At 49.6% G+C, this 27,443-nt stretch overlaps 1 protein-coding gene across 50 annotated transcripts in view; it reads left to right on the top strand.

The window, feature by feature from the left end:
* The window catches only part of Clasp1 (cytoplasmic linker associated protein 1), a 233,127-nt gene that overhangs the window by 200,188 nt on the left and 5,496 nt on the right, over positions 1-27,443 (top strand). For all 50 annotated transcript variants that reach the window (XM_028879823.2, XM_037211525.1, XM_037211502.1 and 47 more), the window contains 6 exons: positions 943-1,093; positions 7,458-7,701; positions 10,035-10,225; positions 11,991-12,119; positions 24,523-24,729; positions 26,459-26,575. In XM_028879823.2, coding sequence (XP_028735656.1) covers positions 943-1,093; positions 7,458-7,701; positions 10,035-10,225; positions 11,991-12,119; positions 24,523-24,729; positions 26,459-26,575 — 1,039 coding nt within the window. The remainder of the gene's footprint in view (positions 1-942; positions 1,094-7,457; positions 7,702-10,034; positions 10,226-11,990; positions 12,120-24,522; positions 24,730-26,458; positions 26,576-27,443) is intronic.

Genomic DNA, 27,443 nt, shown 5'->3' with positions numbered 1-27,443 from the left:
GCTAATGTCCCAGCATGCTTTGCTTTCACTGTTGTCTACCCGTCCTGTGCTGCTTGTCTTTTGAATTCTCAGTAGGGAGGTGTGGGTGTTTTCTCGTGGCCCTCTTCGTTCAGTGCCCTTTCACACATCTAAAGAACATTTGCTGACATTCTGCAGGACACCAGAAGACTCTCCTTTCTTCGGTTTCATGTTTTATTATTATTAGTGTCTCAGAGGACAGCAATTGACATCACTTTCCCATAAAGGACTAGTATTGTTTCTACAAGTGTTTTTAGATGTCCATCCAGGAAGGTGGCTCATCTCTTTAAGATTTGCTTTAATAAAAAAATCTGATATTCCCAGCAAGCTCCTGGGTAGACCACGTGGGAAGTAGAGCCCCAGGAGCCCGGTGAAGGAAGATCTGACTTCAGCTCCCAAGCTAGTGTCTTGTATTTTTCGAGGTAGGGTCTTACTTGTTTCTCCAGATTGGATTCTGGTGTGCCTAGCCTGGTCCTGTGAAGTGGTTTGCTCTACTCTTCAGAAGGCTCTCTGTAATCCGAGCTTATTTCCATGTGCCTGTTCCTCTAGAGTTTGTACATTTGAGACCAGTAACAACCAAACACCCATTTTTCATCTCCAAGAAAAGAACGTTCCTTTTCCACCTCCATTCCCTTGTGCATCCAGTCACCAATGTCACTCCTGAGTTCTCACGTTCTCGTGGCTTTGTTGTTCCTCACTGGTTCCTGGGTGCTGTGTGCTGTGTCTGGGGCCAGCTTGGACGTGAAAGATGGACAGTGGCAGTGCCCTACAAGAGCTGCCCCCTTTTCATCCCAACTAACCCAAAGACCCCAAGTATATTTAGTCTTACTCCAAATTACTAAATCATTTAGGCTGGTGTCTTGGTTTTCTACACATACCTCCATTTTTCAAAAAAATGCTTTTTTTTTTTCTTTTAAATTATAGCATGCTGGACTATGATACAGAGAACCTGAACTCTGAAGAAATCTACAGCTCTTTGCGTGGAGTTACAGAAGCCATTGAAAAGTTCAGCTTCCGAAGCCAAGAGGACCTGAACGAGCCAATTAAGCGAGATGGCAAGAAGGATTGCGATCTCGTGAGTATCCCGGGCCAGGGGACAGCTGTGGCAGTGGACTTGAGTCTTTCCCACGCTGAACTCCCTGGTGACCGAGTTTTCTACTCTGGTGCTAAAATGATGGTGTTGTTAGAGGCCCAAGGCAGTTTAAAGACATTTCGGGAGAGATTCTCAGCTTTTATTCATCTGTCTTGGACATGTTCTGCTTCTATGATGTGATAACGTGGTGAGTCTGGGCCCAAGCGATGCTCAGTCAGTGAAGTACTTGCCACACAGGTATGAGAGCTTGACTTGGGAACTACATTAAAACTCGGGAGGCAGAGGCAGGCAGATCTCTGAAAGGCCAGCCAGAGCTACACAGAGAAACCCTGTCTCAAAAAAAGAAAAATAATAATTATAATAGTAATACTACAAAACAAAAAGCTTGGCATGGGAGAATGTATCTGAGTGTCTGAAAGCCCAGCTCTAGGGAACCAGGGACCCTAGAACAGCAGTTCTCAGCCTGTGGGTCGCAGCCCCTTTAAGGGTTGAATGATCCTTTTACAGGGGCCACCCAAGACCATTAGAAAACCCAGATATTTACATTATGATTTATAACAGCAAAATTACAGTTATGAAATAGCAACAAAAATAATTTTAGGGTTGGGGATCACCACAGCGTGAGGAACTGTATTAAAGGGTCACAGCATTAAGGAAGGTTGAGAACCACTGTTCTAGAGGAAAAGGCGTTAACAGAGGGCCCAGAAGTCTCCTGTGCTCCTAAGACAGGTGATCTGGTGAGGTGGTAATGTCTGAGAGGGAGAAGAGAGTGAGCAAGTGCAGTGACGCATTGAGAATGCCGTGATTCTCGCTGTGGGTACGTGTGGATTGCAGGGCCCGTGACAGCTAAGCCAACCTAGAAAGTCAGTGCGGAGGCCAGAGTAGAGACTTGAGAGGCACTGAAGAGTGAGTCTGTGGTCTGAAAAGAAAGTGAAGGGTAAAGTGCCCGACACCAGGTGAGGACAGTGTCCTGAGGAGAAGCCCAGGGCAGCACAGCTAGGAAGATGGGAAAGAAGCCGAGGGGTGAGGTCCCGGGGGACCAGGGACAGAGCTTCAGGGAAGACAACCCGCTTTCCTCGTGGGAAGTCCATGTGAGCCTCCATGCATGATGATTTACCATGTGGATGTGCCGTAAGTGGGCACCCAGTGTTCTGTTTGGGGTCTGAATCAGTGCTTTCTATCATTTTTTTATTATTATTAAGAAAATTTTTTCATTAACCTTACACACCAATCAAAGATTCCCCTCTTCCCTCCTCCTATCCCCTCAGCCCTCCCCTCCCAATCCACCCCCCACTGCCCCCCACAAGAAGGCAAGGCCTCCCATGGGTAGGCACATTCAGTAGAGGCAGGTCCAAGCCCCTCCCCCGCCTCAAGGCTGCAGGATGTGTCCCATCATAGGTAGTGGGCTCCAAAAAGCCCGCTCATGCACCAGAGATGGATTCTGATCCTACCACCAGGGGGCCCCCCAAGCAGATCAAGCTACACATCTGTCTCACCATGCAGAGGGCCCAGTCCAGTCCCATGCAGGCTCCACAGCTTTTGATCCAACTTTCATGAGTTCCTACTAGTTTGGTTTGGTCGTCCCTGCAGGGCTTTCTATGTTTTAAAAGTACAAAAATGCTTTGATAATAATTGAAAGGAGTAAAAATTGACAAGAGAAAGAAAAGATGGCGAGGCCCAAGAAACCTCACATTTCCTGGGGACCCATTATGTGGAGGGGACAGGTTGTCAGGGCTACAGTGCCATTGGTGATTAAGGCATCGGATTTTGATCTGTTTGTGTATATGTGGAACTGGAAATTGAACCAGTGCTGACTACTGAACCACATGCAGCTCCATCTCTGATATGGGTTCCTAGTCGACTCAGCTTGTCATGGAATCTGTCATAAACAGTCCCTCCCTGAAATCCAGACAGCCCTTCCTATATGCACAGGCTCTTCCTCAGTGGAGTCGATCAAGTACGCACCAGAATATCCACTGACAGCCCTGTAGTCTAAATGTATACAGACTGTTTTCTTTATTGATGATGGATGTAGGAGGTCCAGCCTCACTGTGGGCAGTGCCACCCCTGGGCTGGTGGCCCTGAGTGCTTTAAGAAAGCAGGCTGAGCAAACCATGAGGAGACAGCCAGGAAGCAGTGTTCCTCCATGGCCTCTGCTTCAGTTCCTGTCTTCATGTTCCTGCCCCAAGTTCCTACCCTGACTTCTTTTGGTGATGGAGTGTGACCTCAGAGTTGGAAGCTGAAATAAACTTTTTCCTCCCCCAAGTTGTTTCTGGCATGGTGCTTTCTCACAGCAACAGAAACCCCAATTCAGACAGGGAAGAAATGGTTTATTTCATCTTACAACTTAGAGTCAAGCATTGCAGGAAGCCAGGGCCAGAAACTGGAAGCAAGACCTGGAGCAGAGAGTGCGAGGAGCCCTGTGTCCTGGCTTCCTCCTCATGGCTCGTTTACATAACCCAAGACTGCCTGCTCAGGAATGGCCCCACCCGCAGTGCGCTGGGCCCTCCTCATCAGTCATTAAGTAGGAAGATGCCGTACAGACATGCCCACAGGCCAGTGGAATGGAAGCAGTTCCTAACTGTTCCCTCTTCCCATCACATAGTCCGCATAATGCTAATTGGTGTCACGTTGTCAGGAACTGACCAGTACAGACACACTTCCAGCTAAGAGGCTGAGGCGAGGTCAGAGCCAGTGCACTTGTTCCTCAGGTGCACACGTAGGTCTGGCCTGCCAAGGCAGCGCACAGACGCAAGTCAGAGCTGGTGGGCAATGGCTCCCACCAGAAATGACAGTGTTGAAAATGTTGGAAAATCCATTCTGAGCAGTTACAGAGGAACAGGGACCAGGTATCCAGGTTCCAGTCTGCTTCTAGTAGACGTTATAACATTGAATGTAAGAGAGATTAGAATGCTTTAGTGAAATGCAGGTGCTATGTGAGATTAATGGAATTGTCTGGAAGTCAATAGGAATATATATATATATATATATATATGTGTGTGTGTGTGTGTGTGTGTGTGTGTGTGTGTATGTATGTATGTATGTATGTATGTATGTATGTATGTCTTTCAAGACAAAGTTTCTCTATGTAGCTTTGCAGCCTTTCCTGAACTCACTCTGTAGCCCAGGCTGGCCTCAAAGAGGCCACAGAGATCCCCCTGCCTCTGCCTCCTAAGTGCTGGGATTAAAAGCGTGCACCACCACCGCCAAACACACGTGATTGTCAACTTTACCCATAATTTATTCTAAGTAAAGAACTCAGCAAAAGAAAAGAACGGCATTATTTCCACAAGGTATCATGTTTCACTATTAGTCTACAAAACTTTATACATGAATTGCTTATGCAGTGAGGAAAACAAAACAAATGTCAGTTGTATGTGTATTGGAATGCCCATCTTTGCAAAATCTATGTGAAGAGAAAGACAGAAAAGAACTAATACACAGAAAGTAAGACTGGAGGGCTGAGAAAGTGGCTCAAAGGGTTAAAACACTAACTGCTCAGTTCAGTCCCTGATACACAAAGGTGGACAGAGAGCGGACTCCGTGAAGCTGTCCTCTGACTGTCGACTTGTGTGTGATACACACATACACACACACACACACACACACACACACACACACACACACACACACACACTAATAGTAAGAATTACAAAGTCACCCATGAATTACCTTCTACTCAAGAAGTTGCTATTGAGGTATAGTCTACACCTTGTTGGTATGAATTTGTGTAGATCTATACCTATATTATTTATTCTCTGGATCCTTTTAAAAAACACTTATTTATTTTATGTATATGAGTGACCTGTCTTCACACACACCAGAAGAGGGAATCAGATCCCATTATAGATGGTTGTGAGCCACCATGTAGTTGCTGGGAATTGAACTTAGGACCTCTGGAAGAGCAGTCAGTGCTTTTAACCACTGAGCCATTTTTCCAGGCCTATTCTCTGTATCTTAAGTATAATATAGAACCTTATTTGTAGGTGTCAATGACAAATGCATTCCAGATCTTCTATGAGGTATATGTGCAGAGAGTTATAAGCGTGGATTCAGACTGGTATCTGTAGGCTAGCATTTACAGTAGCTTTAGTCATGGCAGCCAAGGTGAACACAACCCCAGTGTGGATCAGCAGGTGCCAGGGTAAAAATGTGACAGGCATCCTTCTAAAGGGAAGAAATCTGACCTGTGTTATAACCTAGTTGAACTTAAAATGTATAACACCAAGTGAAATAAGCCAGTTGCAAAGGGGCTAGTATTTCCTTATTTCCTTTACCTGAGATATACCTAGCATAGCAGATGAGTAGAGAATAAACTCAAGGTTTGTGGGGGCAGGGGAAATGTTAATTATTGGGTGTAGGATTTGGGAGGAATAATGAGAAAGTTTGGGGTATAGATAGTGTTGATGATTACACAAAATAGTGAATGTATCTAATGTCATTAAACCATGATTATGGATGGTTGAAATGATAGGGTATGTGTATTTACCATAACTTTAAAAATATATAAACATACAATGACGGTTGTATCTTGTTAGCAGCACAAATTCACTTTTATGGGAATCACCAGTCTGTTGCAGATTCCTAGAAATCATGTCCAGGTGAGGAAATAGGCTGCCTATTGCCAGCACTTGGCCCAGACTTGTTCTCATAGTTGTCATGTATGGGGCTGCACAGGCAAATGTGCCCAAGGTACAGTCCTGATCCCAGGTCTCGGTTACATTTCTATTGCTGTGATAGAACACCATGAGCAAAAGCAGCTTGAGGAGGAAAGGGGCTGGGGGGGGGGGGGGTGCACACCTTTAATCCCAGCACTCGGGAGGCAGAACCAGGCGGACCTCTGTGAGTTCGAGGCCAGCCTGGTCTACAGAGAGAGAGAGATCCAGGACAGGTACCAAAACTACACAGAGAAACCTTGTCTCGAAAAACCAAGAAAAAAAAGAGGAGGAGGAAAAGGTTCGTTTCTGCTTACAGTTCCATGTCATAGTCCATCCCCAAGGGAAGTCAGCTGATGCAGAGACCTGGGTGCTGGGGGTGGGTGGGTGATGCTCACGGACTTGTTCTTCATGACTTGCTCAGCCTGCCTTCTTCTAAAGCCCAAGGTCACCAGCCGAGGGGTGGCAGCACCTCCAATGGGCTGGACGCTCCCACAGTAATTATTGACTAAGAAAATGCACCAGAGCCTTGCCCACAGGCCAGTCTTCTAGAGGATTTTTTTTTTTTTTCAGTTGAGGCTCCCTCTTCCCAAATGACTCTAGATTGTGTCAAGTTGACGTAAAACTAGCCAGCAGAGCAAGACTATCAAAACCATGCCAGAGACCATTGAAAAACAACTGTTAAGACAGACAGGAGAAAAAAGTTCAGTACTAGGTATCCAAAGAATGGAAGAGTGGTTTTGGCCTGGGAGATACTTACTGTGTCTCATGGTTAGAGGTAAGTTTGAGATAATCTGGCTGACCCTCATTATTATCTCAAAAAAATCTACAAATCAAAGGGCTTATTTGTGGAATTTTAGACTGCTTTAGGCTCTGAGCAGTACTCTAGCTTTCTCCATGGAGGTGTTGTTAAGGTTCCGTTGAGAAGCCCCAACTGTTGGCATTGGAGCCGGAAGCCACAGTGGTCTGAGGCAGCCTTCTCAAGAGTGGACAATGAAGGACATAACTCCTCCACTTCCAAGGAGCTCTTCAGACCGCATGGTAACAATCCTTAAGAAAACTCATGAATCCAGTGAACCACCAAATAACAAAAGAAAACAGGCTAAAATATATAAGCAGATATAGGGATGTTCTCTTCAGATAGAAATAACAATAGCATGGAGCTGGGGAGAAGGCTCCATGATTAAGAGAGAGCACTTGCTGTTCTTCCAGAGTTCGGTTCCCAACACCTGTATCAGACAGCTCACAACTACCTGTAACTCCAAGAAGAACACTCTCTTCTAGCCTCTGTGGGGACAGACAGACAGACACACACACTTTTTAAAATGTTTTAAATAAGATTAAATATCAATAACTGCTCTTTTGTCAGTGGCAGCTTACGAATAGAAATCCCTGGCTCTTTAAGAAACTCCTAAGCATCAAAGAAAATGTGTGGGCCGGGTGTGGTGGCACATGCCTTGAGTCCTAGCATGGTGAAGACAGCTAGCTATGTGGCTCTGAGTTCAAGGCCAGGCTGGTCTACACAGTGAGTTCCAGGCCAGCCAGGACTGCATAGTGAGACCCTGTGAAAGAAGGAAAAGCGGAGGGAAGGAAAGAAGAGCCAGACAATTGGGGAAAGGAAGGAGGGATGGAAGACAAACGAATGAACAGGTGTGTCGGGAGGTCCAGAGTGACTGTGTGCTGTGTTCCAGGTGTCCCGAGACGGAGGAGCAGCCTCACCTGCCACCGAAGGCCGGGGAGGTGGTGAGGTAGAAGGAGGCAGGATGGCTTTGGACAACAAGACCTCCCTGCTCAACACGCAGCCTCCACGTGCCTTCCCGGGGCAGCGGGCACGGGAGTATAACCCGTATCCCTACTCAGACTCCATCAACACCTATGACAAGACGGCTCTGAAGGAGGCGGTGTTTGACGATGACATGGAGCAGCTCCGAGATGGTCTGTCTGCTTGTCCACCCTTCTGTGTCTCCTACACACTGCCCTCTGCCATCCCTGGGGACCCTGTCACACAAACAGAAGCGTGGGGTCTGCCCTGGGCCATCATTTGCTCAGAACTGCTTACTGAGTCCCTGCTATGTGCTTAGGCCTGGGAGGTTCCCTGTGAGTAGAAGCCTGCTTGGTCTTACCCTCTGAGAGCCTGCAGTCTGTCCATGGAGGCTCTGCTACTGGGACTTTTCTAGAATGCTGCCTGCGTGGAGGGGTTGACCCAGGGCACAGGCATCTAATGCTTGCTCTCTGAAGACCTTGGCCCTTACTGCCCTAGCTCTCGTAGCCATGAAGGTGAAGTCCCAAAGCCATGTGCAGGCTTCCCTCTTCCTTTAGCAGAGTGGCACCCCGAGTCTTCTCAGGCGGTGCCCTGTGTACCAGAGGAAAGAGGCAGGGGAGCTGATGGTCGTTGCTTGCCTACCTCACGCTAGCACTTTGCTAAGAAGCATATGCCCATTAGCTCCTAAGACTGGAGACGGCTGTTCTCATTTTACAGGCTAACAAATAGATTCAGAAAGATTAAGATACTTGCCCAAAATATAACAGAGGGATGTGTCCCTGGAGTTATTCTGAGTCCCGTGTCAAGATCAGTATCCAGGGACAGAAAATGTGGCTCAGGGATTGAATTGTACTTCGCACATGTGAGGCCCTGGATTCAGTCTGCAGGACCAAAGCCAGTGACCGGCCAGGGACTATTGGTTGGCCTGTGTTTGTGCCAGCAGCTGAAGCTTTTCTTTCTACCTCACTCACACTCGCTAGCTTTGCTCTATGGGAACTTCACATGACATTTTGGCAGCTCGTAGTAGATCTGTTTTGTTTGAGTGGAAAATTATGTAAATTAGCATTCTAAATAATTAATAACTGTTTGAGTGCTTTCTGTAATCATGAAGTAAGTGGATTGGCCTGCCAGAAGGAAAGCAAGGCCCACTTCCTGGCATGATTGCTCGAGCCTGTTGGGTTACAGACTCAGAGTGAGCACACTTTGGAGGGGGCTGCTGCGTGAGGCAGGGGGCAGGCTCGAGGCACAGAAGGAATAAAGGACCTGATACTGTGCGGTTCTGAGGTAGAAGACAGTTCTCCAGCTGTCCAGAACAGAAGAGGCACCGAGGGTCAAAAAACAATCCCGGAACTGTCATTTCCCGGATTTGCCAAGCGCTAGTCTCCTGGCTGTGAGCCTGGGCTGGCCGGCGTTTGCTGTGACCCACGCTTTCTGGGAGAAGGGGATGATTTTTTTTCTTTGCTTGTGGAGTCACTGCACCCTGCTCTTCTCCTTTACTGCTCTTAACCAGAGACTAGAGTGTCGGTTCCTCTTGTCCATCACCTGTTACTGAAGAGCTGATGGAGAAAGGCAAGCGTTCAGCATGAGAACTTTCTTAGGTCCTTGTCCTCAATCTCAGAAGCTAAAGAAATTTGCAAATATGCCCCAGGAATGCATGCGTGTGGTGACTTGTCTCCACAGCGGCTCCCCATGCTCCCTGTTTAAAGTTGAGTTCTCAGGGCTGAGGGCTTTTCAGTGAGTACGACCAGGGAAAGAGGTGCCTTGGAGCCGTGTGGTCTAGTGCAGAGCCCTGCGGCTAACAGTGGAGGAGAGCGGGCTTCCCAGTCTATGGGTAGTCTAGACACTTGGGTTGGCACCGGTTACTGTGTTGGTTCCCAAGCTCTGCACAGCCAAGAATGGAACAGATATTAGTCAACGTGATAGTGAGAGGGTCTTGAGGGAATGCTTGCAAATGGAATGGGACAGATACTAGTCAGTGAGAGAACAGGAGGGTTCTTGGGAGGATGTACACACTGGAATGGGACAGATGTTAGTCAGTGAGAGAACGGGAGGGCCTTGGGAGGATGTACACACTGGAATGGGACAGATGTTAGTCAATGGGAGAATGGGAGGGCCTTGGGGGATCCAATTTGTGTGTTGGAATGGGTTCCCTAATGGTTATAGGTTGTCCAATAGAAAGCCTGACTCAAGACTGTGGTAGTGGAAGAGCGTTTAGAAAAAGATGGGTTTTGTTTGTTTGTTCTTTTTTTAAAGCTCTGTATAAAAATAGACAGGGGAAATGGGAAGGAAGGGAGGACTCACAGGACTCTGGTGGTGTGCAGCTAGCCTGGCCCTCTGTTCTCACAGCATGGTAAGAATGTCGGGGGTACACAGGAGGAGGCTGGCAGCCAAGCAAGGCAGCGTAGGAGGGGAAAGGGTAGCATCGATCACTGAGAGTCAAGGTAGGAAAGAACGTGGCGGGAACGCTGTGGCCAACATCTCCTGAGGTTCCTCATTGTCTCCACAGTGCCCATTGACCACTCGGACCTGGTGGCTGACTTGCTGAAAGAACTATCTAACCACAACGAGCGTGTGGAGGAGCGCAAGGGAGCCCTGCTGGAGCTGCTCAAGATCACCAGGGAGGACAGCCTGGGCGTGTGGGAGGAGCACTTCAAGACCATCCTGCTGCTGCTGCTCGAAACTCTAGGGGACAAGGATGTAGGCACTCACAGCCCTTCCCACATGGGGCCTTCCCTGATCAGGGCTGACTAGCTTCCCTTTGGGGGTTCTGTGCCTGGTTTACACCAAATCAAGTGTTCATCCGGTTTCCACATAGTTCCTGAGCACTCACGAGCCTGCAGCAGCCACATCAGCTCACATGTGCAGACCCAAGTCTCCCGGCCAACGAAACACCTTCCTGAACCTAGATACTTTCACACACAAGTTTGCCCAAACCCCATAGTGTAGGTGGTAGCCTTGCAGAATTCATCTTCACACAAGTTTCGTTTTTATTTCATGTGAAATAGAGAAGTTTATTTTTAAATTTTTTAATTAATTTGCTGGGAAGTAGTGGCAAATGTTTTTAATCCCAGCACTCGGGAGGCAGAGACAGGCGGATCTCTGTGAATTTAAAGCCAGCCTGGTCTACAGAGCAAGTTTCAGTCAGGGCTGCAGAGAGAAATCCTGTCTGGGGGGCGGGGACACAAAAACTAATTTATGTGGGCACATACAACCCATGGAGGAGGCGGGGGACACACAACCTGTAGGAGTCACTTCTTTCCTGCCTCTGTATGTTTTGGGGATTAAACTCAGGTCACTGAGCCATCTTTCCTGCCCAGAATTTATTTTTTAAAAGACAGATTCCCAAGGTGTATTAATAGTTATAAAACAAAACCTTCATGCTGGGGCATTTGAATGTGACAGAGCAGGCTTTGTAGCGTGGCTGGGCTGTGACACTGAGCCTGGTACTTAGTGGCTAACCTTGGAGGAGGTGGTCCAATCTAGCCTTCTGCCTTTGGAGCAGGCCCCTGCCGCAGAATTGGGAGGGAACGGCTGGGGTTAAACGTGCTGAGTAATGTCCGTCTCTCCACATTGGTTTTTCGTGGCCTGGCAGAGCTGGAGCACAGGGCTGGGAGGCGTTCCAAGGAGCTAGCGCAGTGTGAGGTCGTAGCCAGCCCCAGGGTCACAGTGCTGGTGCCTGGTGGCAGCAGGAGCGGAGGAAGGGGTGAGCAGTAAGTGCCGCCCTGGGATCGTTTGCTGACTCGGGATTAAAGGTCTGGCGTTGGGGAAGTGAGGCAGTGCAAGTCCACACTAACTTTCCTTCGCGGCTACACCTGCCCTGGCCCAGCGGGGAGATGGGATGACGTCACACAGAGGCGGGCAGGTGCTGTCTGTGTGCGTGCGTTTGCACAGTGCACTGTTGAGTGACAAGGAATCAGGATGTGCTTCTCGGCTCTGTTTGCAGTAAACTCCGCTCTCTTTCTTGAGATTAGGCGTCTGTTTGGAATGGCTTTTCTCCAGGCACATGACTTGGGCCTTAACAGCTTGAGGCCTGTTGCATGGGTGACCTCATCACCCCAAAGGTCAGGAACAGACACGGGTCTCCAGCTGACCTCAGAGAGTTCACAACCTGGCAGGCCCTGTCCGTGAGCTCATCCCTGTGTGTGTTTCACGATGACTCGTGAGTCCAAGCTTCCATTCGTCTAGAAAGGCTAGGGAACTGACCGAGAACTTAGACATGCCATCTTCATTTGACCCACAGTATAGAGTTCATTGTAGAAGCCTTTGCCAGCCTCTCCAGGTGCTGGGTCCCAAAGATGGACCCATGCACCAGTGACTCCCCTCCTGGAGTTGACTGTCCAGGAAGCCCATGTTGAGGAGACTTTTGTCATCCATGTAGAGGGGCCTATGAGCCCATGCATGCTGTAGGCGTGGACAAGGGCCACATACTATTTGGTGACATTTCTTTTCCCCTCACACCTAGCATTCCATTCGAGCTCTGGCACTGAGAGTTTTACGGGAGATTCTGAGAAACCAGCCAGCAAGATTCAAAAACTACGCAGAACTGACGATCATGAAGACGCTGGAAGCCCACAAAGACTCCCACAAAGAGGTGAGCCCTGCCCCCAGTAAGGAGCAGGTAAAGGGCCTGCTGTGCAAGCATGAGTACCTAGTTCGTCTCCAGAATCCACATTAAAAAGCCAGTGACCTGCCGGGCGGTGGTGGTTCACGCCTTTAATCCCAGCACTCGGGAGGCAGAGGCAGGCGGATCTCTGAGTATGAGGCCAGCCTGGTCTACAGAGTGAGTTCCAGGACAGGCTCCAAAAGCTAAAACCCTGTGTTGAAAAACAAACAAACAAAGCCAGTAACCCAGTACTAGGTAGAAAGAGAAAGGTATATCCATGGGATTGCTAGCCTACTCAGCAAGCTCTGAGCAAAGGAAACCCTACCAAGAAAGAGGGGAAGGGAAGGAAAGATAGACAGGTCATGAGGAATGACACCAGAGTTGGGCCTCCGGCCTGTGTGCATGCACACGAGTCCAGTGACAACCTCCATCAGCAGACACGTGGAACCAGAATGGTGGCTTTAGGACTTCGCTCAAGATGGAGAAGAGTAGGTTGACCCCACCAAGCCGTGAGCTTGTCCAGTACAACCTCTTGATTCTGCATACTGACTGTGAGTGCTCGTGGACAAGGCTCATGAGGAGAGCAGTTCTCATATCAGCAAAGGGAACAAGACCCTGAGGGTAGTTTTTCTCCTGGCCATGGTTTGGCTGCTTGGGCAGTTACTGCTTTTGACCTTCTCAGATGGAGATCGGGAGGACGGGTATCCTCTGTCTCTCCCTGCTGGACACATACATATGCAGTACATAGCACATAGGACTGCTCTGACCTTCTCAGATGGTGATCTGGAGGAGGGTGTCCTCTGTCTCTCCCTGCTGGACACATACATGCAGTACATAGCACATAGGACTGCTTTGACCTTCTCAGATGGAGATCTGGAGGAGGGTGTCCTCTGTCTCTGAGCCCTGCTGGACACATGCAGAACATAGCACATACCCTAGGAACATTTCCAACAAGTGACTGCGTCTCTAAAACCTGCCTTGGTGGCATGATGGTGACACTCATGTTTTGAACAGAAGGCATTCTGGCGTTCCACTTACATACACACACACACACACACACACACACACACACACACACACACACTTAACATGTGAACCAGACAGGATAATATGAGATCAGCTTCATTGTTCCCAGATACAGAAGAAAGGACCTAAAAAGCCTGTTCAGTAAGTTCCTAGCAGAACAAGTACAGACCAGGTCTTGGGTCTCTTACGAAGGACAAACTATCTTTCACCAACTTTGTTTTTTAAATAGCTTGTCCTTAGTGAGAATCAATGACAAAAAATTGAAGTGAAATTGATGTTGTTTTATAGCTAGGATTCAGGTTTGTCCAGTTAGAAGTTTGGATCCCAGAGTGGCTGTAAGTTAACACAAAATTGTAAACTTACTTAAAACACTAGGAAGGGTGTGTGTGTGTGTGTGTGTGTGTGTTTCTTTAATTATACTGTTTTGTGTGTGCACACATGTATGAATGCACATGTGGAGATAGAGGACAGTTTATTGGAAATCAGTTCTTTCCTTCTGTCATGTAGAACACAATGGGTCAAACTCAGACCATCAAGCCTCAGCAAGCACCTTTACCTGCTGGACCCCGACTCTTCTTTAAAACTCAACTGTGTGGTTCTCAAGTGTGCACCTTGTAGATAACAGTATTAAATATGGCAATGTCAAAAGGCTGGCCACACCTGACAGGTGGTAGTAGCTGTTTGGGTGACAAAAGACAGGCTTGAAATGAGATTACCATGAACGAAGGGGGCTGGAGAGCTGGCTCTGTGGTTAAGAGAATTGGCTGCTCTTCCAGAGGACAGGTTAGATTCCCAGTGTCTATATGACAGCTCTCACCATCGGTGATTTCTGTGCCAGGGGCTCTGAGACCCTCTTCTGGCCTCTGAGGGCACTGGGCACGGCATGGTGCACATGCATACATGCAGGCAGAACACCATACATGTAGCTTTTCATTATTAATGCTTAAGTAACTAAGATAATGCGGTGTTGGAGCACCTCCATCCACTGGAGGCTGGCTTTTTAACCTGGGCATCACAGTATTGAAAACCTGTGGACTCCAAATATAAGTTAAAATGTACTGTTTTACATTTCTTTCCCTTGAAAATGGTTTAGAAAGTATGAAGTTCTCTTAAATGGCCCAGGAAAAGAGTGAGGCGATCTCCTGCTTCAGATTCATTTCTCAGTATTCTGTCAGCATGAGAGTCCTGTAACCGGAAGGTGCTATACTGCCATCCCAGCAGCCTGAGGGTGCCGGCGGGACATAGTGTTCTGAGGTCTGTGTTGGCAGGCCCTCTCTGCTTTACATGTCTGGGCTCACCTTGACTCCTGCCCTTACCACTTCCTCCTGCACCTCAGGCCGTCACGTGGCCAGGAGCAGCTCAGGCACCTGCACATTTAGGTTTGGGGTTTGGTTTTCATTTTTCTTGAAAATTCTTCAAGTCTTCGTGTGTGTGTGTGTGTGTGTGTGTGTGTGTGTGTGTGTGTGTGTGTGTGTGTACACCTATGTGTGTGGTACAAGTGTATATGTGTATGTAGAGGCAAGAAGTCAGTCTTGGATGTTCCTCAAGTATTATCTCCCTTTTATTTTGAGACGGAACCTCTTACTGGCCCAGAACTTAACCAGTAGGCTAGGCTGGCTGGCCAGAAAAGCGAACCCCGTGGATCTGCCTGTCACCACCTCCCTAGTTCTATGACTAAAAGTGCCACTACACCTGGCTTTTTTATTTTTATTAAGTGTATGCATGCAGGTATACCACTGGGCACATGTGGGTGGAGGTCCGAGGACAGTTTCAGAAGTCACCACCTGTCTCCTTCCACTCTGGGCTCCAGGGACCAAACTCAGGTCATCGAGCTTGCACAGGACATGCTTTTCCTTGTCTGAGCCATCTTGCCAGTCCATGCCCGGCTTTTTGATGCAGGTTCTGAAGATTAAACTTGAGTCCTGTGCGAGGCGTTAGCAACTGAGTGCAACCCCCCCACCCCCTTGGTTTCAACCAACCGGTCTCCATCCCTGGTCTCTGGGTCTCAGGATCCTTCAGAATAGTTAGCTCCACATGCAGTTCCTGTGGTGGCCACACTGGTGGCATCATTTTTGTCTAGTCTTGTTGTATTTCCTACATTTAGTACTTATGACTCCACACATGCTTAGAAGGGATCCATGGTGCTTTTAGATTTCTATGTCCATCATCCAGAGGCAAACATCTGTTTTCCTGTCCAATCAACAATTCCAAAGTGTGCACATTCCAGGGGTCCCCTCCTAGAACTACCCTCTCCAAAGAAGGAGGCGGTTTTACATTCCCCAACAAAACCCAGGCCTTAGGAGAAGAATACGAGTCCTGACTGCCTCACACAGAGCTGCTCCAAGAGACTGGACACCAGCCGTCTTCCCCGTCACAGGGTCTCGTCCCACACTGAATCTGGCTGTGGGACTGTACGGTGAAGGCTGGCTTCTAGAAACCCAGCACTTTGAAACCGAGACACATTCTCAAGCTACTAGAGGCCTAGAGAGCTGGCTCAGTGGGCAAGTGGCATGAGGACCTGAGTCCAAATCCTCAGAACCCACGTGACCAGGCTTAGGTGCGTGGATATGTGCTCCCAGTGCCCTTAGGGCATGATGTGAGGGAGAGACAGGAGAAGTTTTGTAAGCTCACAAGCCAGCTCCCATGTTCACTGTCTCTCACACACACATGCACGTGCACACACGCATGGGGGAGGGGAGAGAGGAGAGCGACACGCACAGTGCGTGTGTGTTAGAGTTCAAGGTGAGGGGCTGGAGAGGTGGCTCAGCAGTTAAGAGCACTTGCTGCTCTTGCGGAGGAGCCGGTTCCTTTTCTCAGCACCCACACAAGCAGCAGTCGCTCTCGTTCCAGGGGTCCAGGGGCCTCCTCTGGCCCGAGGGCACCGTGTACATACGGTGCACATACATACATGCAGGCAAAATGCTCATCCACATAATGTTTTGAAGACTTAAAAAAGGCTATTATTCAAAATTGGGAGGTACAGCTGGTGCAGGATGGCCGGTTTCCTTGTCTGTCTCTGGAGGTTTTGTTTAAATCCTTTCCAGTTAAATTTTATGTTTTATCATCTCAAAGCACCAGAAAAGCAAAATCAGACTAAAGTCACTTGAAAATAGAAGGGCAAAGAAAGCTCCTTGGCTGCCTGGCCTTCCCCAGCAGTGGGGTGATCAGTCTTTTGACTAGCTGTGACCAGAGGAAGCTTGTTCCTGAGCAGGATTCTCCTTCAGGTGCCTGTTAAAATTCCCAGCCAGCCCCATCTCCAGGGCCCCCTGTGTTCGAGAATGACCGTCTGCAGCACAGCAACCCAGGAACCTAGAAGTCACCACCCCTGGTGGACCTTGCTTTCTCTTATCTGGTAGCTCCAGGCCCAACCAGGGGGTTATCTCTGTCTCTCCCAGTTCCAGGGTAATAGCAGCAAAGCCGCAGTGGCTGTTGAGTGACAGATCTAAATCCTCACAGACTCTAAAGCTCTAGTTTCCATGGGCCCAATCTTGGGATCTGACCAGAAGCCCCTTTTCTTTTGGAAATTCTTGCTTTTTAGTAAACAGACAAAATGAGAAACCTAGACAGCATCGTTGTGCGGTCCGTAGCTGCCAAGCCAGCAGTCTGCTGCTGCGACACCAACTCCTAGTCACTGTTTGTCACTGACCAGGGCAGGTGGGAGGGGGTTCGTTACAGCAGAGATCATTGTGTGGTGCCTCACAAGAAGCACTGGGGACTTGGAGCTGGCTAGTTGGTCAGGGTAGACAGCCTGGACAGCAGGAAGAAAACTGGAGCTGGGCATATGGACTGGGATGTGCAGACAGAAGGACACCCAGGCTGTATCCCAGGAGTGCTCCTGGGCAGGCAGCCAGTGCAGCTTCCATGGGGACACACCTTGTCCACCTCCAGGACCATCATAATGGGCCAGGCCCGGATGGCGCCGCCTCTGCTGCTGCCGTTGGGACAGAGTAAGTCTTCACTGACCCTTGGGGCCGTGACACCTGTCCTTGATGCAGGGCTTTGGAAGGCAGCTGCTGTCGGATGGTAGGTGGGTTTGCACACTGCTCAGGCTGCCACTGGAAGAGTCTCCAAGGCACTCTGATGTCTAGGGCCATTACATGGGGAGAGGAGTACCTGGTGTCCCTCCCTGTGGGGCTCATATTGGTGATGGGAGGTGAGGTGGCTAGTCCCAAGGAAAACTGAACATCTGTCCCCCTTACCTCTCCTGTTGAAGAAAGTATGCTAATTTAAAAGAACGGTTATTACATTTGTTTATTTACTTATTTTGTGTGTGACACACAATAAAGTACAATGTAATTTAACTGCATTTCATTGACTAGATCCAAGAGAGCTCGCTCTAAACTACAGGAAGATGACTTGTATCCCTGAGCAGCTGTCCGCTCTAGGGCTGTTCTGTTTGTGCTTACACTGGCCTGGGAGGCACTGTAAGCTCTCAGAGATGGACAGTGGAGTTAACCAATGCACAGAGGGGCTCTGCTTCTCATCACTTCACTGTGCAGCACTTCCGGGGTGGGCCTGTACCCTGCCACTCCCCCCCACCTCCTCGGCCCCTCCCATTCCACACCATTACCCCTGCTGACCCCCGTCTGCCCAGTGAGTAGGTGGGTCTCTTGTTTATTATTATAATTAGTGTGAATGTGAGGTAGGGCATGTGACCATTAGAGGTCAGAGAACAATGTGTGGGAGCCATTTCTCTCTCTCTCTCTCTACCAAGAGGGTCCCAGGAGCAAACTCAGGTCATCAAGTTTGGCAGTCAGACCATTACGCACTGAGCCGCCTCACTGGTCATGAGTACACTGATCTCGCTTTGCCTCTCTCTCGAGGGTTTTTGAAGCCTTTTGTGTGTGTATGTTTTTTCAGGGAAAAACACCCATCGGGTTGTGATGAATGATACGATTAGATAGTCCAAAGTAATTCTATTAACAGTTCTCCATTCAGTCCTTACTATGTAGCTTTCCTGGTGAGAAAAACAGGCATGGACATGGGAAGGGTTTTACCTCAGCATCTACCGGCTGCTTGGTAACAGAATTAGCTCCAGACTGGAGCCTCCAGAGCCTGAGTTTTCTTTGTTTCTCCCTCTTGGTCTCGGCATGGCTGGATGGCACTCTGTTGAGTTGACCTACAGTTGCCCTCCACTCTAAGTCCCAGCTCCTGTCTGTGCCATTTTGCCACATGAGTCTTTTATTTTTGTATTATTATTATTATTCTTTATTGACAGGGTGTCTCTATGTATCCCTGGCTGAACTGGAGCTCTGTGTGTAGAGCCAGCTGGCCTCAAACTCCCAGAGATTTGTCTGCCTCTGCCTCTTGAGTGCTGGGATTAAAGACACATGTGACCACACCCAGTTCCCTCCTTTTTCCAATGGACACCAAGACTCCGTGTTGGCTCTGTTGGCTGTGAGGCTTTCTGGCCAATCCCAGAAGGTGACATCGGCATCTCTTTACCTTCCAAATGCTCCTGGAGCTCAACTCCAGGTGCCCTGGGGAAGAGCTCTTGGATTCTTGCCATCATTGTTTTTGGATGTCTGCTTTTTTTTTTTTTTTTTTTTTTTTTTTTTATGCTCTCAGTTGTTCCAATGCACCTGAGACAGAGCCAAATCAAACTTGGTGCACTCCAAACACGCAGTCCAAATGTCGAGAACTTCTGTGCCTTAAAATTAAGAAACCTAATCTTTAAGCAAACATTCATCAGTATTTTGAGTCATGATCCCATTTCCTTAAACAGCTAAGTGTGCAGGAGGATCAAGAGATCAAGGCCAGCCTGGGCCATGAAGCTGGACCTCATTGTACAAACAGCTGCATGGGACAGTTGCCTTTTTCTAGCTAGACAGTTACATCCTTAACAATGGAGAGGAAGAGTTCCCGAGTTTCCAAGCAGATGTAGATGTGAGCTTGCTCCTGCTGACCCTACATGTCTCCCCCCGCCCCCCCTACACACACACACGCACACACACACATACACACACACACACACACACACACGCACGCACGCACGCACACTTTTTAAAACCCCCTCAGCGGCACCGGCAGCCACCTGTCTGTTGAGCATGTTGCTTCCTTGCCTTCTGATACCTGTGTTTACTTTTGTTCTCTATTTGCTTACATTATAATCTCACTTCTTATGTTACAGAGAACATAGGGCAGAACCTAAAGTTCACCCTGATACAGGCAGCCTGCCAAAGCCAGGCTTTGGATATGGAGCGAAGTCAGAACACTACCTTCCCTGCCAAAACCAGTGTCTGTCTTGGGGAACTTTCTCTCACCCTGGGGGAAAGAGAGGCCTTGAGCTGCTCATCCTGATGTGCACTCCCTAGCAGTGTATTTGCAGATGTTCCCAGAAGTGTAGAATCCCTGCATGTCTCAGGGGACGCCGCTGGGGCTGGGCTCACTTCAGCAGACCTGAAAGGGTGTTTTCCCAGCAGTCACTGGACAGCAGTTCCCTTGAAGCTGTATAGCAATAGCACGGGAGACGGTCTCCTCACTGTGAGGCGCCAGGGGGGGCTGGCTGGCTTCTCCTGGGACTGACTGGCTGGGGCCTGACTTTTGCTCTGTCTTCAAGTCTATGTTTGTCCTGCTCTTTGCTCCTGGTGAGATCTTCAGTTCTACCTGCCACGAGTCAGTGGTGTGTGTGTGTGTCTGTGTGTGTCTGTGTATATTGTATGTATATGTGATGTGTGGTAGCATGTGTGCCATGGTGCACCTGTAGTAGAGATCGAAGGACAGCTTTCAGGAGTCAGTTCTCGCCCTCCACCATGTAGGTCCGTGGGGTTGGATTCCGGCCATTATTCTCTCAGCAGGCTCTTTTAACCACGTGAACCATCTCACCAGTCCACCGCTCGGAGGTTCTGGGACTTATTTTCTTTCAGCCATTGAAAATAGGCTTGTGTCCTGCTTGCTTCACGTGTTCTGGGCTGGTTCCTCCATTGGAAAATGTAAACACAGTCAGAGGTGACTGCACCTGAGCTGACTTGTATGCCATGGGAAGAAAAACATGATAGCACAGAAAGATGACTGTGGCAAAGCCACTGGCTGCTGTGTACACTGGACTTTGTACCCAGCCTGGAGTGCAGAGAGATGGCAGGGATAGAGATCGCCTTCCGGAGCCCTTTCTCTAACAGGAGAGACATGTCCGCAAGGAGACTGCACAGCCGCGGGCCTCCACTGAGTCCTGAGTCTTAAAAGATGACTTGCCCGCTTGGGTAAGGGACATAAGGGACAGAGAGGCGTGTACAGGGTGGGGCGGCCGCTGGCCAGGACGGAGCCACACCTCCCTGAAGACCCAGCCCCCGCCACAGGTTGATATTTTTGAGGTCTGGGGAAAGGTAGCCCTGGACCGTGTTTCCCACTCAGGGTACTGGATGTGGCGCATGCCCTTTGGTATTTGGACAGTAGGGAGACAGGAGGAGGCCTGAGCTCTGCTCTCTAGCACCCAGTAACTCCAGATCAGTTTTAGATGTGTGTAGGTTGCTTTTCTTGTTGTTCTGAGAGAAAGAACTTAAGGGAGGAAGGACTTAGCTCAGCTCACAGTTTGCGGGATGCAGTCCCTCATGGCGGCAGGAGCGAGAGGGAGTGGGTCACACCGCATCTGCTGTCAGACATCAAACAGATGAACGCTGGGCCCAGCTCACGTCCTCCTCTCTATTCAGTCCAGGACCCCAGGTCAGTGGATGGTGCTGCCCCCATTTAGAGTGAGTGTTCCTGTCTCAGTTAACCCAGCCTAGAAACTCACAGACTCACAGACGTGCCTGGAGATTTTTATCCTAGATGTTTCTAGACCTGTCAAGTTCCCAGTATTAACTAACAGACACCAGGTCCCTCCATCTGGATTCCAGCTCTGGCATGTTTCACGCAGCTGAACTTGGGGAGTGTTTAATCCCAACATAGAGTTTGAGACAGTTGAGACTCTTGACTGAATAAGTATCTTGACAGCTAAGGCCTGTCTACCACACCACTCATCCCCCCACCACCACCACCAGCCTTTCTGGAGCAAGGGCCACACAGCTTTCAGGACACCCGAGAATATCTTTGCCACTTCCCATCCCTTACCAGCCTCCTCCTAACCCCACCAGAAGAGAACCTCAGGAGCTTGTCTCTGGGCTTCCACATCCTGACACGGCCCCTCCGAACCAACCACCCCTACACTTCCCTGCACCGTGACGGCACGGACAGGTCTCTCCTACCAGACTGGATGCTGGAGCTCAGTTCCCACACCTAGGAAGCAACTGGTCAGGCCTGGGTAAAAGACACAGCCTGACAGGCAGGATGTGAGAATGAGCAGCCACGGACTTCCAAGTCCACAGCGAGGAGTACAACAGCTACCCAGAAAATTCAGAGAGGAAGGTCCTTCTTGAGCAGGGACGTGTTCCTAGACAGAGAACTGGGGACAAGAGTGTGGCTTAGTCCACTGCTCAGAGCCACACCTGCGAGGGTCCCAGCTGTGCCTGGTTGGAAAGACTTCTACATGAAAGTGTCACCAGGATCAAAGCACGCATGCTCTGGTGTGGTGTGGGCTGGTCAAGGAGGGGCAGGACACTCATGGGAGCCCTGTATGAGGGGCAATGCATGTCCTGGGTCAGCCAGTCCGGGGCGGTGGGCAGAAACAGCCGTGATCATTGCAATGATTGTAGCAACATTAGCACTGTGCACAGCACTCCACCCCATGGCAGGGCTACTACTCAGGTGTGGCTCTCTGCCCACCTCCTCCCAGGGACTGCCGCTTCTCTGACCTCACAAGACACGTCAGGTAGATTTCTATCAAGGTCTCCTTCCAGGAAGGTTCATGTTAGTGGCAACTTTTCAAAGTAAAAAGCATAAAGAAGGAGAAAAAAAGATCCTGGAAGCAGACCACTCTAAGGGTCATGAGCCATTTTGTGCATTGCCACCGAGATTGTGTGTGTGTGTGTGTGTGTGTGTGTGTGTGTGTGTGTGTGTGTGTGTAGACACTAGAGGTCAGCTTCAAGGGTCGTGCCTCAGATGCCATCTATCCTTTGAGACACGATCTCACAGGCATAGAGCTCCCCGGTTCAGCGAGGCTTGTTACAACAACCCTGGGAGTCGAACTCGGATCCTCATGCTTTCACAGCGTGTGCTTTACTGACTGGCTGCCCCCCACCCCACCTGAGCATTTTTATAGTGATGGACATCACATACTGGGTGTGAGTAGCTGACTCCCATGGGGATCTTCATGACGAAAATCCCACCACTAACATGGCCAGTCCTGAATGTAGTAAATGAAGTGGCCATGGCTGTGACTATGGTAACTCAGAAAGATTTCCCTTGACAGCTCTGTGGAGCGGAACCTACCCAGGGACTGATCAGGCACACTCCTAACAGCACTGTTTGCAGAGAAGGCAAAAATCCATCCATTGATGGGGAGCCCAGAGGTCTGGCCCTGCCCCTTCTACAGAGGGGATTGTGGGGATCAGGTGGTAGGCAGCATCTAATTCAAGGCCCCGGAGTGACCAAAATCTGTATGTGTGGCCTCAGCCCAACCTGGCTTGGCCCAAGTGGCCTGTCTGCACACAGCTACCCCACCCGTGACGTCCCAGGTGGTTCAAATGCTGTTTCCAGGGCCAGCCACTTGTAAGGATGGTGGGCCAGCAAGAGTGGACAGAACTTCTGAGCTGAAAAGAAAGACAGCAGGATGGACTGGGGAGATGCTCAGAGGCTAAGAGTACTTCCTGCCCTTGCAAAGGACGGTGCATCAGACAGCTCTGGCCTCTGTGGGCATTCATGTGAACATAATCACACAGACATGTGCATAAGTAAAAGTAACTTTTAAGATATATTTTAAAAGGTATAGATTTCTCAACTGGGTAGGGTGGCGCACACTTTTAATCCCTGCACTTGGGAGACAGAGGCAGGTGGATCTCTGTGAGTTCAAGGCCATACTGGTCTACAGAGGGAGTTCCAGGGCAGGCTACATAGAGAGACCCTGTCTCAAAAAAAAAAATCAATCATGGTTGGCAGGATAGTCCAGCAGGTAAAAGGGCCAACTGACCTGAGTTGTCCTGTGACCTTCACGTGCGTACATAGCATGTCCATGCCTGCTCCCAACAGCAGCAATGACAAATATATATAAACATTTTATTGCAAGGGTGTGCATGACCAACGCTTTGGGTTGTTGGCTTGCCTTGTTATTGTGTGAAGATTGGACTGAAGAATTGGCTGCAGAGAGGAGAGTTGTGGGTGATTGTGCAGTTCAGGACTGGGCTCGGGGAGAGCCGTAGATTCTCATCGTACTCCGTAGGAAAGTGCATGCCTGTGTACAGCCTGCTGTCTTTGTTTACGTACCACTTACCTAAGGTGCGTGTGAAGGTCTGCTGTATCTTTGCCGTTGTCCTTCCTTGTTGTGAGATGTCCCCATTTTAGAGATGAGGAAGTAGAATACTAGTTCTTACAAGGGGCGTGACTGAGCTGTGTGTCCATGCAGCACAGTAAGTGCTTTCCAGTCCTTCCCACCACAGCCTCGGCACTCCTCCGTCCTCTTCATAAAGGAGGATCGTCTGTGGCCCCAGAGACCAGAGCTGCTCCTTCAGCCATGCGACCGTCATTTTATGCACTTCCTAAAAACTGCAAGGAGGGAGCTGAGAATGTAGTTCACTCAGTTGGAGTGTTTGCCTCAATGCGGTCCTGGGCTCCATCTCTATAACTGCATAAACTGGGCCGATGGTGCATACGTGTAATCCCAGCACTTGGGAGGTAGAGGCAGGAAGATCAGAAGATCAAGGTCATCCTCAGCTGTATAGAGTTAAAGCCCAATCTGACTTTTTCTCAAATAGAATGATGGGTATAATTAATTAGTTAATTAAAAATTAAAGATACAAGGTAAAGATTGTCATGGGCAGAGATTCCTGGACACCAGCTTCCCACAAGAGATTCCCTAGGAAAACAGCCTTCTCCTGGAGCCAGCCCCTCCCAGAGGACATCAGTATAGAAGACACTGGTTTTCTCCAGGCTTTGTGTCAGAGGGTCCCGTTGACCCTTGGAAAGTATTTACTTTCAGGTCCTAATCTTCCAGGGCAGAGATTCTTTACTACTGTGATAAGACAGCATCCTGGGGAAGGCTGAGAAGCCGTGTTACTAAGGAGATCTCAAGGTGGTGGGTGCCGCTCTAAATACAGGTGCAGCTACTGCTACGTGAGCAGGGGATACACGTGGAGACCACTCTGCCCAAGTTTCGGCCCCAACCCCCAGGCCTGTACTTCCTGGTCCCACACAACAACCCAGGTTGCTTTTAACTTTCCTTAGCAGTTTTGGAGGAAGTGGGTCATTGTATTTGGCTCCTGGAGCCAGGAAGGAGTGGTACTGGTGCTTTTCAAAACTCTCGGGCCAGGCACCACTCAGCTCTGGGGTCCTCTTTCAGGTGGTAAGAGCTGCTGAGGAAGCTGCATCCACGCTAGCCAGCTCCATCCACCCGGAGCAGTGCATCAAAGTGCTGTGCCCGATCATCCAGACGGCCGACTACCCCATCAACCTGGCCGCCATCAAGATGCAGACGAAAGTGGTGGAGAGGATCACCAAGGAGTCCTTGCTGCAGCTCCTTGTCGACATCATCCCAGGCCTGCTGCAGGTACGCTGCTGTGGAGGCCCGACTTGGGACAGACTGGAAGCCACATGTGACGACCCTGTCCTCGGGACCTGCGACTCTTCTGTTTAAAGTGTTTTGTTAGCGTGTTATTAATAACGGGTTCCATTGTGGCCTTTTCCTTCTGTGCATTCTGTCATGTCCGTCCCCCACTACCGACTCCTGTCCCTCTCCTGAGGGTCCCGTCCCTTCCCTCTTCCGCTTTCATGGATTTACTTATTTACTTTTTGCTGGTTGTTTGATTTGAAAAGCTCAGGTTCTATACCAGAGAATATTCTCTAGCTGATGCACATTTTAATAATTAAGATCTAGCCAAGTCCTTTTAGTCATAGTCCACCCGTGTCCTTTGTTAAAGAGGCAGAGGACCCCAAGAACACACGGCCACCGGTGGCTAGTCTAGAGATGTAGGTATCTTCCGTGACAACCTGGTGTGTGTCATAAGGGGGCTCACAGGAGTGTGGGTGGGGGGTTATCCACAGGAAGGGCTGCGTCACTGAAGAAACTGTCTCTGCCTTCCCCAGCACCCGTTAACCACTGGATGAGGGGTCACTCATGGGCCCTTCTCTTACCCGGGGACAGGATGTTGACAGGCCCAGGCTTGCACAAACAGATCTTCTTAGCCCACATGCTCCTATGTGCAGCAGAAGATAACCGATAGCCCAGATCAGCCCCTGTGGTTCAAGGAATGAGCCTTCTGTTTAGTGTAAACATCTGCTGTTCATTGCTTCAACAAACGCCTGTCGCAGACCTCCTGTGGACCAGCCCTAGGCCAAGGGGGCGAATAGAGTATACATCATACATACTTTGCCGTCCTGTGTCTGGGCTTGGTGGGGCTCTCCTGCCTTCTGTGAGACATGGGGGGCCACATAGCATCTGCAAGTGACAGTGCCCTGTGCTGTGTCAGGACACAACAGGCATCAGTGAAGAGAAGTAGAGAAACTAGCCTCCCATTTCATGCATGCTGCTGTTTGCCGTTTGCAAGCGGTTTGTTTGGACTTACTGTTGAAGACTAGATTAGCCAAGATGGAGGGAAAGACACAGAGGCGGTGCAGTTGCCAGGGCTATCTGTAGCAGAGCACACGGCCCTCATTTTAGGTGGGACATGAGGGACACAGGAAGTCCCTGCAGTCCCTGGACCGTAGAGAAATCTTACTTTTAGGAATAACTAGTAGTTTTGTTTTTTTTAAGTGTGTGTACGCGAGCGCGTGTGCAGCGTGTGCGTGCACATGCTGGTCAGAGAACAGTTCGAGGAGACTCGGTTTTCTCCTTTCACCCTGCGAGTCCTGGGTGTCAAGCTCGGCAGAACATGCCTTCACCTGCTGAACTGTACCCGTGGCCCTCTCTTTTCTTTTAAGCCATTTCCGCTCAGGCAGTTTGCTCCACCACCGAGGAACCTAGATGAGGCATTTGCTTCTCCACGGCTCCCCGGGGTTTTTCACTCCATTCCTCCTCCCTCTTGCCATCTGGAGTGCCAGCACCTTGTAACAAAGCAGCCCCCTGGCACCCACGTCCTCCTGCCGCTGCATGCCACTCATGGCGCCAGTCACTTTTGACCCTCCGAGGCGAAAGCTCTCTAGAGTCACCTGCAGGTCTGAGATGTATGTGGTTTGACTGACAAGTCCGGGGTTGCGCTCCGAGGGCATCTGTGGAAGCACTGACTGGGAGGCCCAGCTTTGATCTGACTTCCTCTCTGCATTCCCCTTCGACTCTCTAGGGTTACGACAACACCGAGAGCAGTGTACGGAAGGCCAGCGTGTTTTGCTTAGTGGCAATCTATTCCGTAATCGGAGAAGATCTGAAACCTCACCTTGCACAGCTCACGGGGAGCAAGGTATGTATAGTATTACGTGCTGCTGCCCGCACCTGGGCCGCCAGCCCATCGCGAGCCCCTTGGTGGCAGCTCCTTTCACTGGGTGTGTTCAGCTGTCTGGCTTCTCAGAAGGCCTTTTCCCTAAGGTGAAAATGACTGGCTGTGTGGTTAAGCCATGGGAAGGTGGTTCTGAATGACACACCATAGGCCATTCTAACTGGTTTTGAAAAGACAACCTAACTTTCTGAAGAAAGACAACCTTGCTCAGGAGCCAGGTTGCCCCCATCCCCCATGGAATCACTAAAGAAATTTACCTCAGGGTGGGCAAGTTGGTTCAGTGGATGAAAGTGCTTGCCATGATGCCTGACAGCCTGCATTTGATCCCCGGAACCCACATAAAGGTGGAAGGAGAGATTCAACCTCCACATGCATTCTGTGGCATGCACGTATGCACACACAACAGTAAATTCTTTTAAGATTACCTCATCCTTGAACAAATTGCTGGACTGAGTTGAGTGCCTTGTGGGCATCAGTAGGAAAGGCATCCTCGCCCCGGGCCTGCTGCACCTCAGGCACTGTTCATACGCTTGGCATGCCAATGGAGGGCAGAATCCAGGGGCACAGGGCCCTGCTCTTTGTGAGAGGAATTTTCTAGTGACGTGTGTTTCAAGTTGGGCTGCTCTTTTGGCACAGCTGGGGAGCACCAGAACCAGCGCCTCATTTCCCCAGAAGTCGGGCAGCTCTGTGCCCTGCCGCAAGACAGGATTCCCTAAGGGGCATGAACGGTCATTCCCTCGAGGGTGCACACTCCTAAGAGGGCCCTGCTCCCTGTCTGAGAAGAGCTCTGTAGGGCAGTGCTTCTTTACAGTTCAGCTGCCACTTTGACCCT

The sequence above is a fragment of the Peromyscus leucopus genome, chromosome 15 (assembly GCF_004664715.2).
Source record: "Peromyscus leucopus breed LL Stock chromosome 15, UCI_PerLeu_2.1, whole genome shotgun sequence".
NCBI classification, from domain to species: domain Eukaryota; kingdom Metazoa; phylum Chordata; class Mammalia; order Rodentia; family Cricetidae; genus Peromyscus; species Peromyscus leucopus.
Note: the sequence above shows the minus strand (reverse complement) of the source record. Positions and strands in the feature narration are given on the sequence as shown.